Genomic DNA, 13,269 nt, shown 5'->3' on the forward strand with positions numbered 1-13,269 from the left:
TCGGACATGCACTATGGAAGCCATTCTGAAGCAGCCAGGGGGGGATTCTGCATGAGCCAAATAGCAGAGACAGGACCAATCGTCAAAATTTTGGTGTCGATCATTCGATTTCATCCTGGACACTACAGAAAATGGGCTAAACGTGTTAAAAACCGGAATTTTCCTTTAAGAACGGGGCTCTTGTTACAGAGTTCTTTTATTTTGAAGGCGCCGCCCGCGCTTCCGGTGCTGTCCCTCCGTGCCTCTGATTGGCTGCTGAACAAGCCTCCGTTTTCGGGGTGAAGGCAGTCATGGAGGAGCTGAGCGCCGTGGGAGAGCAGGTTTTTGATGCCGAGTGCATTTTGAACAAACGACTCCGAAAGGTGGGCCTTTGTGACGCATCTTTTTACTCCTCATTCCGCGGTTCTCCTTCCTCTCCTCCTCCTTCGCTCCTTGCTCACCTTTCTCCATTTTTTTGGGCTCTTGTTTCAGGGAAAGTTGGAGTTTCTGGTGAAGTGGAGGGGATGGTCATCCAAGTAAGTGGCGCTGCTCAGCCTGAACAATGAAAACAACAACAACGTGTCTGTTCGGACCCGCTGCCTCCATCACAACCTTTTATTTTTAGTTTTTTAATCTTTTTTGACTCCCAGCACCGAGTCGGAACCAAAGGAGCCCAGATTTACGCTTTTGTTTCCCTGAACACTTTCTGACTCTTTTTCTCTCTTTTGTTTAGAAATCTCTTTAAAAGTTGCAGCAGGTCGTTTTCAGTCACCAAACTGATTCAGTTCTTTAACATTCAAGCAGCTGCAGTGACTGATTTACCACCTTTTTCTAGAACTTGTACACATAGATCATCCAGCCTCAGAAATTCAACCCTTTTACTTGATTTTCTGTTTTAGTTTCTAATGTAAATCTAGTTGTATTTTCTATTTAGGTGGCCCTGAGTGATCCTCCATCAGTGCAGGCTGTTGCCTGCCAGCTCCTTGGTTTTCTGTTGGAACCACATCCTTTGTGTGTGTTGGCAGAGGGTGGGGGTGGATTATTTCTCAGACTGCTGATCAGAATAAGCCTTTCACTTCCAGTGATGAAGAGAAAGCTTTTTAGCCCCGATCGGTCCTGTTTCTGTCGGTTTTGTTTTGTTTTGCACATCGATCAGGCGCTTTGTCATTTACTGAGCCTCATATAAAGTGGCAGGCTCAGAGAGGAGGCCTGCAGGTGCTTTGAGAGTGGATGCATTCAATTTCAAATCATTCTGGCTTAAACATGTTTATAAATTTACTTTTTATTAGCGCTGGGTATTTTCACCAGAATCAGGGGTTGACGTTAAAGGAATAGTACACCCAAAACATGATTAGCCTTCATTTTCTACTCACCCCCATGCTGAACAACACTCTGGAGTACTTTTTTGATATCTCAAATGCATCTGGAGATCTGGGAGGCTTCTTGCTGTCTGCTGACATTCAAATAATGGAGGTCTATGGCGCCCGAGGCAGAAAGGTCCATAAAAGTCCACAAAAAACGTGTCAATATTCCTCCATACTGCTCGTCCAATGTATTCCAAGTGTCCTGAGTGGGTAGCATCCAGAGTTTACTCGAAACGAAGTCATTTAGAATGTTTTTAGAGCATAAACAGTAGTGTATAGGATTTCCTGAAAGCGCGTTCACGAGTCTACGGAAACCGCGGCAGACCAAACCAGATGAAAGTGCGCATTCAGCTCGACAAAGAACTCATGCTCTTCCTCAACACTGAAGTCCTCAGACATTTTTCTTTCGTTGTTTCTTTCTTTGCACAGGTAAACAGCACATTTCTTCTTCTACGCTTGCATTATTGGCAGAGCAGACGCTGAATGCGCACTTTCATCTGGTTTGGTCTGCCGCGGTTTCCGTAGACTCGTGAACGCGCTTTCAGGAAATCCTATACACTACTGTTTATGCTCTAAAAACATTCTAAATGACTTCGTTTCGAGTAAATTATGGACGCTACCCACTCAGGACACTTGGAATACATTGGACGAGCAGTATGGAGGAATATTGACACGTTTTTTGTGGACTTTTATGGACCTTTCTGCCTCGGGCGCCATAGACCTCCATTATTTGAATGTCAGCAGACAGCAAGAAGCCTCCCAGATCTCCAGATGCATTTGAGATATCAAAAAAGTACTCCAGAGTGTTGTTCAGCATGGGGGTGAGTAGAAAATGAAGGCTAATCATGTTTTGGGTGTACTATTCCTTTAAGGTTTTTTACCACTTGCCCTTTGGGCAAGTGACTTTCACATTTCATTTGCCCAGAAACAATTTTTACTTGCCCAGTATAATGTTTGATAAATATACTTCCTAATATAAATTTTTGTTAGGGATGCACCATATTGGGATTTTGGCCGATATCCGATATGCCGATATTTTAAAACTCATGTAGCCGATAATCGATACTGATGTTAAAGCTGGACAAAAATAAGTAGTCATTGAAAATAGCAGTTTTGTTATCCATTTCTGACACTTTGAAAAATAATATACTCAAATATATTTTCATATATTCAGTGTGTGAGTGTGTGTGTGAATGGGTGAATGAATGTAGTGTAAAGCGCTTTGGTCAAGTCTCCTAACTTGAATAAAGGCGCTATATAAGTACATGCCATTTACCATTTACCATATGCTGATATCAAATTGATTTTTAAAAACGTGGTATCGATCTATTTTACTTTTAAAATCTCGTGAAATTTAATCGTTCTGTTACAAACTCTCGTGATATTTTGCAAATTCTTGTGAGATTTTGTTAGTAAAATAGATCGATACCGCGTCAATATATCAACATATAAAAATATGGCAACATTTTGTGAATTTTCGGGGGATTTCGTAGCATAACGATGACATATAGCAATATTTCATTAGTAAAGAGATTGATATGGTGTTTTTAAATGGCAATATATCAGCATATGAAGATATTGGGATATTTTAATGTATCAATATTTTTCCCCTCGTCTTTAGAAGTTTTTAAGTCTGTAAAAAAGAAGTTTTTGAGGAAGAAGAAGTAGTATTTTTTTTTTTTTTCAGACTTAAGAAACTCAGAAGCTGATCAAATATCGGGTTAAATATCGGTGGGGTTGCCGATGTCCGATATTCAGTTTTAATGCCGATACCGATAGGGGGCCCATTATATCCCTAATTTTTGTATATATATATCAATGAAACATGTTTTTTAAATATTTTTTTGTAATTCAGTAAGTTTCCAGGTTCCTGGTGTGTATCTGCATGCGTCAGATAATGAACTCCAGCCTACATTACCGTGTTAACATGCTTTTCAATCCTTCCTGCACATTCTTTTCAAACTAAACTTTGCTTTAAACTGTTGTGTGCTTGGAAAAATATAAATTATAATGTTAAAAATCTAAAAAAAACTTGACAGGTTAAAAACTTAAGATAAATCACAGACAGAAGTTAATGTCACAAATGAATAACTTTTATTTTAGAGTCATGGTATGTTTATACAAGATAATACTATTAATATAATGTGACTTTTCTAGAGAATCATCATACATAGTTATTTTATTCAGGGTTTCCACAGTCTGACATCATTTCAGAATTCCCTGACTTTTAACTGACTCGGGATTAGTTTTCCCTGACAAAATAAATGCAGAAACAAGACAATAATAATAACATAACAGGTCACCAATCTAACATGTTTAGCTCTATAACATTTAAATGCACCTCTCCAATGTCTGAGAGAAAAAAATGTAATGAACATTTTTAATGTATGACCTGCATCACTGTACAGAAGACTGCCGTATGATAGCGCTTTCTAGCTTGTTTGTCGTTTTGGTAACTACATCAAAATTAGACGCTAGATGGACAAAAAATCGCACCATCTGGCCGAAAATCTCGTGGCTTTTTCAAATCACGCGAGAATGTGTACAAAACAACAAAAATGGCGCCGGCAACGCTTGTGGATCAATTTCAGCGAATGTCTGTGATTTTAAAGTAATTTTGAGTGATAAATAATTTTTTCTTTATGCGAAATTTGTACTTTCCCGACAATAAAAACGACTTGCCGCGGGCAATCGGGCAATGGCTAACATCGAACCCTGTGAATCGATTCGATTTTGATTCATACAGTTCTTAATTCCGATTCACTCTGTTTTTACAATAATGAAAGTGGTTCACCTGTGTTTCAAAATGCGCATGTATTTTATTTTTTCCTGCCATATTAAACACCGAGTTCAAACTTGTAAATCAGACAGTTTAAACTTGAGATGTGAACAAAACGGTCTCATAAGTGCAAACTTATTTGTGAAAAGTGAAAAAGTGAAGCCTCACTCGAGCGAGCAGATGTGACACAGAGGGGACACAGCAGAAGTGTCTGTGACTACAGGGTGTTTGCTGGTCAGCCCCCATTTCTTAATGTCTTCAGTCAACCTATTGGTTATAATTGCAGCTGTCTGGCTTGAAGTCATCTTGAGTGCATCTTTCCCGCTCATTTGAATCTGAACGCCACGCACTATAAAACTAATCGATCTCGTTCCCTAAACATTGGTTTTGCAAAAGTTTAAAGGAATCGATCCAAAATCGATTTTTTTACCCAGCCCTACTCTTTATCAGACCATATTGCCCCAAAAGTTAGAAAATTTCTATTTAAAAAAAAATCCTGTATTAAAATCTGTGTTTATTTTTTCGTTATCTTCTGCAGGCCAGTTAGTTCTACGTCAGCTTGTACACCTAAATTCGGCCAATCATATATCAAAGGTCATCTGTCAATCAACTGTTTTCGGTCATAGCATCTTGATTCATCTGTCGCAGCTAATATACGCAACAGTTGGAACCAGAATCCTTTCCTTTCCCATTGAGTTCCGTCCCAGTGTTCACGGGGATGGACGTCTGTGTCTTCGGCAGGCGTAGAGCTAACAGAACCGGCAGCGTTGCGAGGCAAGGGCTCAAACATGTACGGCTGGAAGCCTTCTACACCAAACCAAGCTTCTGCCGCCCTGGCGTCCTCTTCCACAACATCTTCGTCCCCGCTTTCCTCCTCTAAATAAAACATGGATGACGGAGGAGACTCATCCACGACCTCCGACACTAAACTCTCCTCCTCTTGCGTGTTTCCGCTTTCCATAGCGTTCCTTGACAGCGTCGTTTCTAAGGCACCAATTTAGTGCTACTTGGTCCCAATGGAATTTCCCATTGGGAACCTACTAGCGCTAAGTTGCTAACTGGTTAGCAAGATGCTTCCAAGAAACCGGCCACAACCAAACTTGCTTGCGAACCTTTCGCCACAACAATCCCACCCCCCTGATAATCGACCAATCACATTCACTATCACTCGTGTTAAGTCGTGCACCACTCGGGAGAATTCAGAAATGCAACCCTTGGAACAGTCGCTTCCCTACGACTTTAAATAGGTTAGAAATTAAGCCTTTTTTTTTTTTTTTACCTTAATCTGACCAGATAATTCTGAAATACCCAGATTAGTTTCTGTAACTTTGTCAAGACAAAGAATTAGCATTATTTTTAGTCTGCAAAGTGATCAATGCACCATCTCTGTGTTTTTACAACTTTTTAACCAGAATTTGCTAAAATTAAAGTAGTTGACAATTTAATCAGAAGATATTTAATTTTTTTAACGTAACCATGAAGAGATAAGATCACTCCCTTGACAAAGAGATCTCTTTTTCAAGGCATTCCTGGCCAAGACAGCGACACACACATCACCACAGTTCGGTTTATTACAGACAATTTCCTTAGACTGTTTAAAAACATTTACAAACTGTGGATTTAAATTCAAACCTTTGAGCAACAGTTTAAACTGACAAATCGAAACCAGGTCTTTTCATTTTTGGTCTTTTTGTAAATCGTACCATGTTTTGAGGGCAGAATACTGAAACGCCACCTCACCAGCTAATTTGCTACAGACAGCAGCAGCGATTCTTGTGACTTTAAAGAATACAGTCCAGCTGCTTTTGGTTTAATAAATCAACACAGCCGGAAAATAACACCAAAGTAAATAAACTTATACCAATAAGTGGCCGTCCCACGTGTGCATCAAGTTCACAGTGGTGTGTAGGAGGCATACAGTTTGTGATGCACCTCGATGAGTGATGATAAACAGCGTCCAGTAGTTTCATTACAGGTCGCTGAAATCCAGAAATGATGTAAATGTTGCAGCTATAAGTTTCCTTTTTACACTGAAAGGAAAAAAGAGCTGCTTATTTCCGAAGAAGCCAATTTTCACTCTCTGTTTCTAACCAAATGTTTTGTGGTTTACTGTCAGTCACTCATCTCCTCCCTAAAAATCAGTTGCTGCTTTTGATCAGATCCTTTAAAAACTAACTCTCACAATTTTTTATTCAGGTAATCCAATAATCCAAAGGATTTATGTTAATGCACTGTTGAGATTATGCAAATAGATAAAAGTTGGAGACGGCTTGTAGAAGTTTTGAGCCGATTGACTACAAAATTAACGCAAAGTAATACGACCCCTGGCTGTCATCCTGCTGTTGGCAGATTTCCTTAAAACCACTAGAGCTGCGCAGTATACAAAACGGCATATAAATGTGCAGCATCCAGACTGCAAAGGACAACTTTTAAGACATTCAGAATTTAACTTCTTCTTAGTGTTTAAACAAGGTGTTTTCCTTTACCAGATAAGATGCAAAAACTTGAGTTTTAGGGACATTATCTAACAGTATAAGAGAGACGTGGGGGAAAATAATGGCTTAACTCTGATCATCATCAATACTGCAGTTTTCCAGAATGTGGTATTTACAGTTACTTGTTAACCTCCAGAACCAACATTTAAATAAGAAAATACTATTTTCACAACTTGCAAATATAAAATTTTTATTTCACAGCAGTTAAACTAAGTAAAGAAAAGCTTTAAAAAAAATTTGATTTCTCCCAATTTTGATGATGAAGAGGGTGTTCTGATCCAACTTTTTCCTTTCTGATAGAACAGCCATGAGGAAACGACGGATACAGGTTTTCTACGGCCGATGAAGAGGCCGAATATTTCCAATAAAACTGAGCTCTGATATGTGCTGCCAGTCCTTTTCTTTGAGCTGGTTTCATTTTCTCTTCCCCCCATTTGAATGTTAAAAATGTCGCAATGCTAACAAACTTGACAATCCTTGACAAGTCTTGATTTAAACAAAAAGAAAAGTGAAAAAATCAAAGAAAACAAATGCATAGATAAATGGCGTTAAATTGCACAAACTGATCTAAAGGCATGGCTGCCAAATGCACCGAAATCGGCTGGACGATGTTTTGGTCAATCGCTAATGCAAATATTGCAGCTTTGAGTTATGAGTGATAACAATATGGACATGATAATATAATATAAGCACGAATCATACATACTTTTCAAAGTGGGCTGAACGGTGGTTTAAAAATGTTTTTGTGCAAATAATGGAAACTAATTCCTCTGCTTTCAGGGAGATTTTCCAAGATTGTTTAGAAGTTCTGCAGTACGACGGAGTATTAGGGTCAGGCTAGTGTTTTTTTTTTTTATTACGAGAATGAAGTCGCAACATTACGAGAATAAAGTCATGATACCACAACCCATTTACAACACTTTTTTGGCCCTAATTCTCCGTCGTACTGCAGAGCTTTAGTTCAAATTCATCTTTTTTCCCTCAAGTAAAAAAAAAAAAGTGTCCTCTGTTGAAGAAAAGCAGATGAACTAAGAGTCTCTTTTCAGAGCCGCTGTACTAAACATGGGGCCAGATGGGAGCTTCTTTCAGACTGGACCAGAAGCTGATTGTTTTCTGTTTATTTCAGGCACAACAGCTGGGAACCGCAGGAAAACATCCTCGACCCGAGACTATTGGCTGCGTTCAATAAAAAGTAAGTGTATGTCTGAGAAAAATCGATGTTCTTATTAGTTATAAGACTCTTTCTATGAAGTTAATTTTGTTCCATTGTTGTTGTAAAAAATGCTTTTGTTAAACTAAGTAAGAAAACAAACAATAGAAGCGTTTTAATCATTATATTCAAGAAGGTTTTTTTGGAAACGGAGAGGTGACCTATATGAAGCTCAACTCTGACACCAATGACAACATATGGTAACCTGACTCCGCCAGATGGATTTGCTCCGCATATCCATCTGGAAACCTTCCGTTGAAGTAATTTTGGGAAGGGGCGAAAATACTGGTTAGCTGATTGGCCTATGTTGGTGATAGACGGGCCAAATAAACCAATCAGATCAACGAAGCATATGACGTACTAACAGAGCGACGACGAAAACACAACCACAAGCCAGGCTACTCTTGCCGAAACCAGTCGGGAGAAGAGCAAAAACATCTTTTCCTCTGAGAAAAGCCTCCAGAGCAGTGTTTTGCTCTTCTTTCAGTGAAGAAATACTCTGTAATTCCGATAAAACTTGCTCGATAGCCACGCTAACGCTAGTTTCATCGGCTGAAGCCGCCATGTTCTTTAGACTGAACTGTCGCGCTTCTCGTTGCGTCACACCTCAACCCGCCTCAAAGCCAACGCTGATTGGACGTTCGTTTGGTGAACGGCTCCAAATTTTCTTCAACGGAGAGTCTCCAGACTGATCTGCGAGTGAAACCTTGAAAGCTCGTGAGATCAGGATGGTCTCACGAGGCTAAACAAGGTAAAAAAAACAAAAAAAACCTGAGACAGAACAGAAGAATGCTGCACTTCTGTGTTTTGGCCACAAGGGACAGTATCATTAGAACAATCAGTCATAGCTCAAAGTTATTTGGACCAAATACATGATTTCGATCCTTTCTCTATTATTTTGAAGGAAATTCAGACCACTCAGACATATTTTGGACACTATTGGTCTATGGAAATGAGGTGATAGAAATGGAAAGTCATGTTGGTAAGAGACGTTGCACTAATGAGGGAAGCACATAGATATTGAATAAAAGTGGTCTGAAAAGCCCCAGATGTGATAGTTTTTGTTCAGAATTTAATTTAAGAGAATAAATCGGTGTAAATTTGAAAAGCTTTGGCTCAGTATTAGATGAACTCACCAACACTTCCAGTTTATTTTAACAGTATCTCCGGAACAACAGAGTTTCTATAAGACCTGGACTGAATTGTGGACGTTAAGACAGACCTTTTTGAAGCCGTCTCAATCCTTCTTAAAAGCTTGTTTTGGGGTTTTTTTTGCCTACAAACTGTTAGTAAACTTTCTTTTGCCAAAATGTTTGGTGCAACACACCCAGGGATAGTTTAAAAACATGGAACTATATGTAGGCAGAAACAGGTGGTCAGTGGAAAGCTTAGACATAATGCAGATTGACTAAAGGTTCTGGAGGCATAGGATATATCACCGAGTTACCAAAGTGGAGTATTGTTTGGATTATCTTCTCAACTTAAAACCTTTCTGTCATTAGAGAACAAGAAAAGGAGCTTCTGATGCTTAAAAGACGCAAAAGACCCAGAGGACGTCCCAGAAAGATCATAGTAAGTAGAAACCAGAGTAGAACCTTCTTTTGTCAGACCCGGCATGCCTCTCTTTACATTTGCTCTTGACATTTTAGGAAAATATACCAGAACCCCAAAAATCAAGCAGTTCGTCATCTGACTCGTCTTCAACGTCCTCTGACTCTTCATCCTCGTGCACTTCTTCTTCCTCATCATCATCAGACGATGAGGACGAGGGTGACGACGTCAAACAGGCGAGCCCAACGGTCCGTCCACGAGAGCTGCATCCCGTCCCCCAGAAGAAGGCGCAGATCGTCATGGCGAAGCAGGAGCCTCCAAGAAAACGGAGCCGGAAGCCCCTCCCTTCTGACGCGAAGGACTTCCACCAAAACAAGGGTCAACGCAAGATGGTGAAGACCACCAAAGAGACGGAGCTTCCAGGGGCCATCAAGAAGCCGGTTCATCCCGCCAGCTTTACCTTCATGGGTTTCCACCGTAGCTCCGCCAAAGATCCAGTGGGCGGTCAATACCGGAGCCCTCTCAGCCCCAGTGCCGTTAAAAATCCTATAAGCACGGCTGGATCCGGCAGGCCGTCAGTTCAAAGCTCCTCTCTGCCCCTGAACAAGTCCAACCAGAACAGGAATACAAGTGAGGGGAAACTGTCCATCTCCAGCATGAACAGTGGTGCAAGTCTTGATCTGAAAGCAGCTGCGTGTAAATCCAAAGGGGTGGCTGCTCTGAACCTGAATACCTCCAAACATCCAGTTCAAGGAAGCCCTCAACACACTCTGAGCCCACCAGGTGGACAAAAGAAGCCACAACCCACTGGGTCCACAGCACAACGCGGCCCCACTACTAAAACAGCGCCTTCCCAGCCTCCTAAGAACGCCTCCTCCAATCAAGGTTCAAGTCTTCAGCCTCTCAACCTTCAGAATAAGCAGCTCCAAGTCAGTGAAGCTCCTGGAAGTGGCGTTACGGCGGCGTCAGGCCCAAGAAATCCAGTCGTCCCTGCAAGGAAGAGCACAGCCACACAGAACCCAGAGACGGGCGCCGTCAAAAATCCTGTGACATCTGGAAGATCGCCTGCAAGGAAACCCCAGCCAGCCGGAGACAAGTTCAGAGGGGTGAACGAAATCCAGAACGCCAAGGTCCAAAACCGCTTGGACAAGTCTTACACCGAGATCCAGAACCCGCAGGAGAGAACCGCTACGAAAGGCAGCAAGAAAGCCAAAATGACAGACATGAGCACAGGCGAAGAGGAGAGCAGTTCAGACTCCGACCGAGACTCTTCTTACGCCGGGCAGGGTCACCCGGTGGGGGGCCACAACCAGGACTGGAAGCCCACGCGCAGCCTGATCGAACACGTGTTTGTGACCGATGTCACGGCCAATCTCGTCACGGTCACAGTCAAGGAGTCTCCGACCAGTGTGGGCTTCTTCAGCATCCGCAACTACTGACGGCCGATTTAGGCCGGTTCTGGCTCCAACAGGGTTCCTTAGTTCATCTCATGTTAGTCCAGACACATTTTAGATGCAAACCATAAAAATAGAGAGTTGATTATGATTGTAATTATTTATTTTGTCATATGTATAAAAAAAAAAGGCATTTTGGCCTCACCTTATGGTGGCAGAAATAAATGTTTTTCCACTTCTCTCGTCTTATGAAGTTCTTAAGAGATTCAATCGACTGAACTTATTCACAGTCATTGTGATCTCCAGCCTTGAAGGGACCTCTTTGTGATGTTTTATAGCAGTAGTTATCGTCTTTATAGAAATCAGCTGCACAGGATCTTATTCAATTCAATTCAGTTAATTTATGAAGCACCAATTCACAACACATGTCATCTCAAGGCACTTTACAGTTCAGCAAATCATCCAGTCAAGATTGATTCAAAGTTTTCTATCTAAGAAAAAACAGTCGAGGGCAATCCCTCACACTAAGCAATTCTTGTAGCGACAGTGGAGAGGAAAAACTCCCTCCAACAGAACGAGGCTCGGTGTGAGCGGCCAACTGCTGAGGCTGACTGGGGTTCAAGGAGACAGAAGCAGACATAGAAAAAGCAACTGTAAAAGGCGGCCCCGTCCAGGAAACACACAGCCAGGCAGACGAGCTCCGAGCCAGCTCCCATGTCAGAGGATGAAGAGAGCACATCCAGTTAGTCACAGTCAGAGAAACAGGACTACACTGGAAAACAGGCAGATCTCCAACATCTAGAAACAAAGGTGTTGATGGCAGCAGCACAGCGGATATTTCTCTCCAGGATGGAGTCACAGCCAAACAGGAACAGACCAGATGAAGCTACTATGAGAAAAAGCAGAGAGAGCAGAACGTTAGAGATTGAACTAACAGATTCTGCAGAGTGGGAGAATAGAGAGAGAATGAAGCAGAATGATGAAAAAGGGGTCCCTATGTCCTCCAGCAGTCTAAGCCTATAGCAGCATCTTTAGCTGAGAAATATTTACAAAGCATTTCTGGTTAAACAAGATGCTTACATAAGGAGCGCTGCAGTAAGATAAGGTGTTATTAAAAGCGTTTATGGTTTCTTTCAATGGATTTCTAAATCAATAAGCTACATTAGCTTAATCTTAAAGTATATCAAGGGATGCTTCCTTTTATTCCAAATAACAGTCAATCATTAGACTTGGAAATATGAGCTAAAACTACTGAATAGGACCGACAGAAAATATCAAAGTATTCATGATATCTCATTAGTTTGAATGATTTATTGAGGCACCCCACTGGGGGGTGGGGGGCGATCAGCCATTTTAACGATACATTAAATCCAGACAGGAGGTTCGTTTTCATTCAATTTTATTTAAAAAATTAAAGTAATTGCAAGTAATAATTTCGAGCTCCAATCTTACGGACTGAATTCTGCAAAGAGCAGGTTTTATAAATGGAAATAAAAAATAAAAAAATAAACTCCAAAAAATTAAACCTTTAAAGACTTCTTATTCAAATGTTTTAAGATTAATTTTGCTGTTATCTCTGATTTTAATTTCTCGTCTTTTGTATTTTATTTTTTCAAATGTAATTTTTTAACCTTGATGTTTGACTTAGCTGAAAGTAAAGAGGCCAAAGCTGTTTTCTCTAGATAAGATGTTTATTTCTCATAACCTTTTAAGAGACTCCCAGCTCTAAAACCTAAGCTGTTTTTTTACACTAATGCGCCACTTTATGAGTTTTCAATATTTTAATTGTTGCGTTGATTTAAAAGTCAGTGCAACAAAAGCATTTATCATGAGTAAAAAGGAGTGAAAATAAGCTGTAGATTTAAAATTTGTACCTGTCAATAACATATTAGTTGTATTGTACTCAAAATATGAGTAACAACTGAACGTAATAGAAATAGAAAATCCCTTTATTGTGTCACAATAAGGAAATTCTGGTGTTTACAGCAGCAAAAAGATTATAAAAAAATAGTCACACAAATGTGGACCTAAAAAAAATAACATAATGGTAAAGAGATCAAAAATAATACTGTACTGTAAAGTGTTTTAACAATATAAAACTGTGGACCTGGAGAAAAATAACAGTATACAGCTATAGACATTTTTTACAGTAATGGATATTTGAAAATAGCAGCAACGTCAGAGATGTGCAAAATGACAGCAGCATGTTATTAACTGACTAAGGTAGAAACTGTGCAAAAACAGCATGAATGTATCAACTGATTGTTGGAAACAGTGGTGGTTCTAGAGTCTTCCAGCTGCTGGGAGGAAGGATCTGTGATAACGCTCCCTCGTGCATTTAAGGTGCAGCAGTCTGTCACTGAAGGAGCTGTCCAGTTCAGCACCAGCTTCATGCATGGGGGGGGACATTATCCAACAGACGTTATTTCAGACATTAGATCAGTTGTTACTTAATATTTTGAGCTGCCCAACACAGCTGCATTATCATGACTCAATA

The 13,269-nt window shown here is 40.4% G+C and overlaps 1 protein-coding gene across 1 annotated transcript; it reads left to right on the plus strand.

Annotated features, from left to right (window-relative positions):
- Window positions 1-233: 233 nt before the first annotated feature.
- On the plus strand, window positions 234-11,021 carry cbx2 (chromobox homolog 2 (Drosophila Pc class)). The gene is made up of 5 exons (XM_038288305.1): window positions 234-362; window positions 472-515; window positions 7,744-7,809; window positions 9,330-9,399; window positions 9,477-11,021. The coding sequence occupies exons 1-5, from the start codon at window positions 291-293 to the stop codon at window positions 10,815-10,817; spliced, it is 1,593 nt and encodes a 530-aa protein (XP_038144233.1). The 5' UTR covers window positions 234-290; the 3' UTR covers window positions 10,818-11,021.
- The last annotated feature ends 2,248 nt before the right edge of the window (window positions 11,022-13,269 follow it).

Source organism: Cyprinodon tularosa, unplaced genomic scaffold (assembly GCF_016077235.1).
Source record: "Cyprinodon tularosa strain WSP-4 unplaced genomic scaffold, ASM1607723v1 ctg250, whole genome shotgun sequence".
NCBI lineage: Eukaryota > Metazoa > Chordata > Actinopteri > Cyprinodontiformes > Cyprinodontidae > Cyprinodon > Cyprinodon tularosa.

What these genes read in the sequence shown, in the direction of transcription:
- cbx2 (XM_038288305.1), top strand. Translation starts at nt 291, where the DNA reads ATGGAGGAGCTGAGCGCCGTGGGAGAGCAGGTTTTTGATGCCGAGTGC. An exon ending in TGGAGGGGATGGTCATCCAA is followed by an intron (nt 516 to 7,743) that starts GTAAGTGGCGCT and finishes TGTTTATTTCAG; the next exon opens with GCACAACAGCTGGGAACCGC. An exon ending in TTGGCTGCGTTCAATAAAAA is followed by an intron (nt 7,810 to 9,329) that starts GTAAGTGTATGT and finishes TTCTGTCATTAG; the next exon opens with AGAACAAGAAAAGGAGCTTC.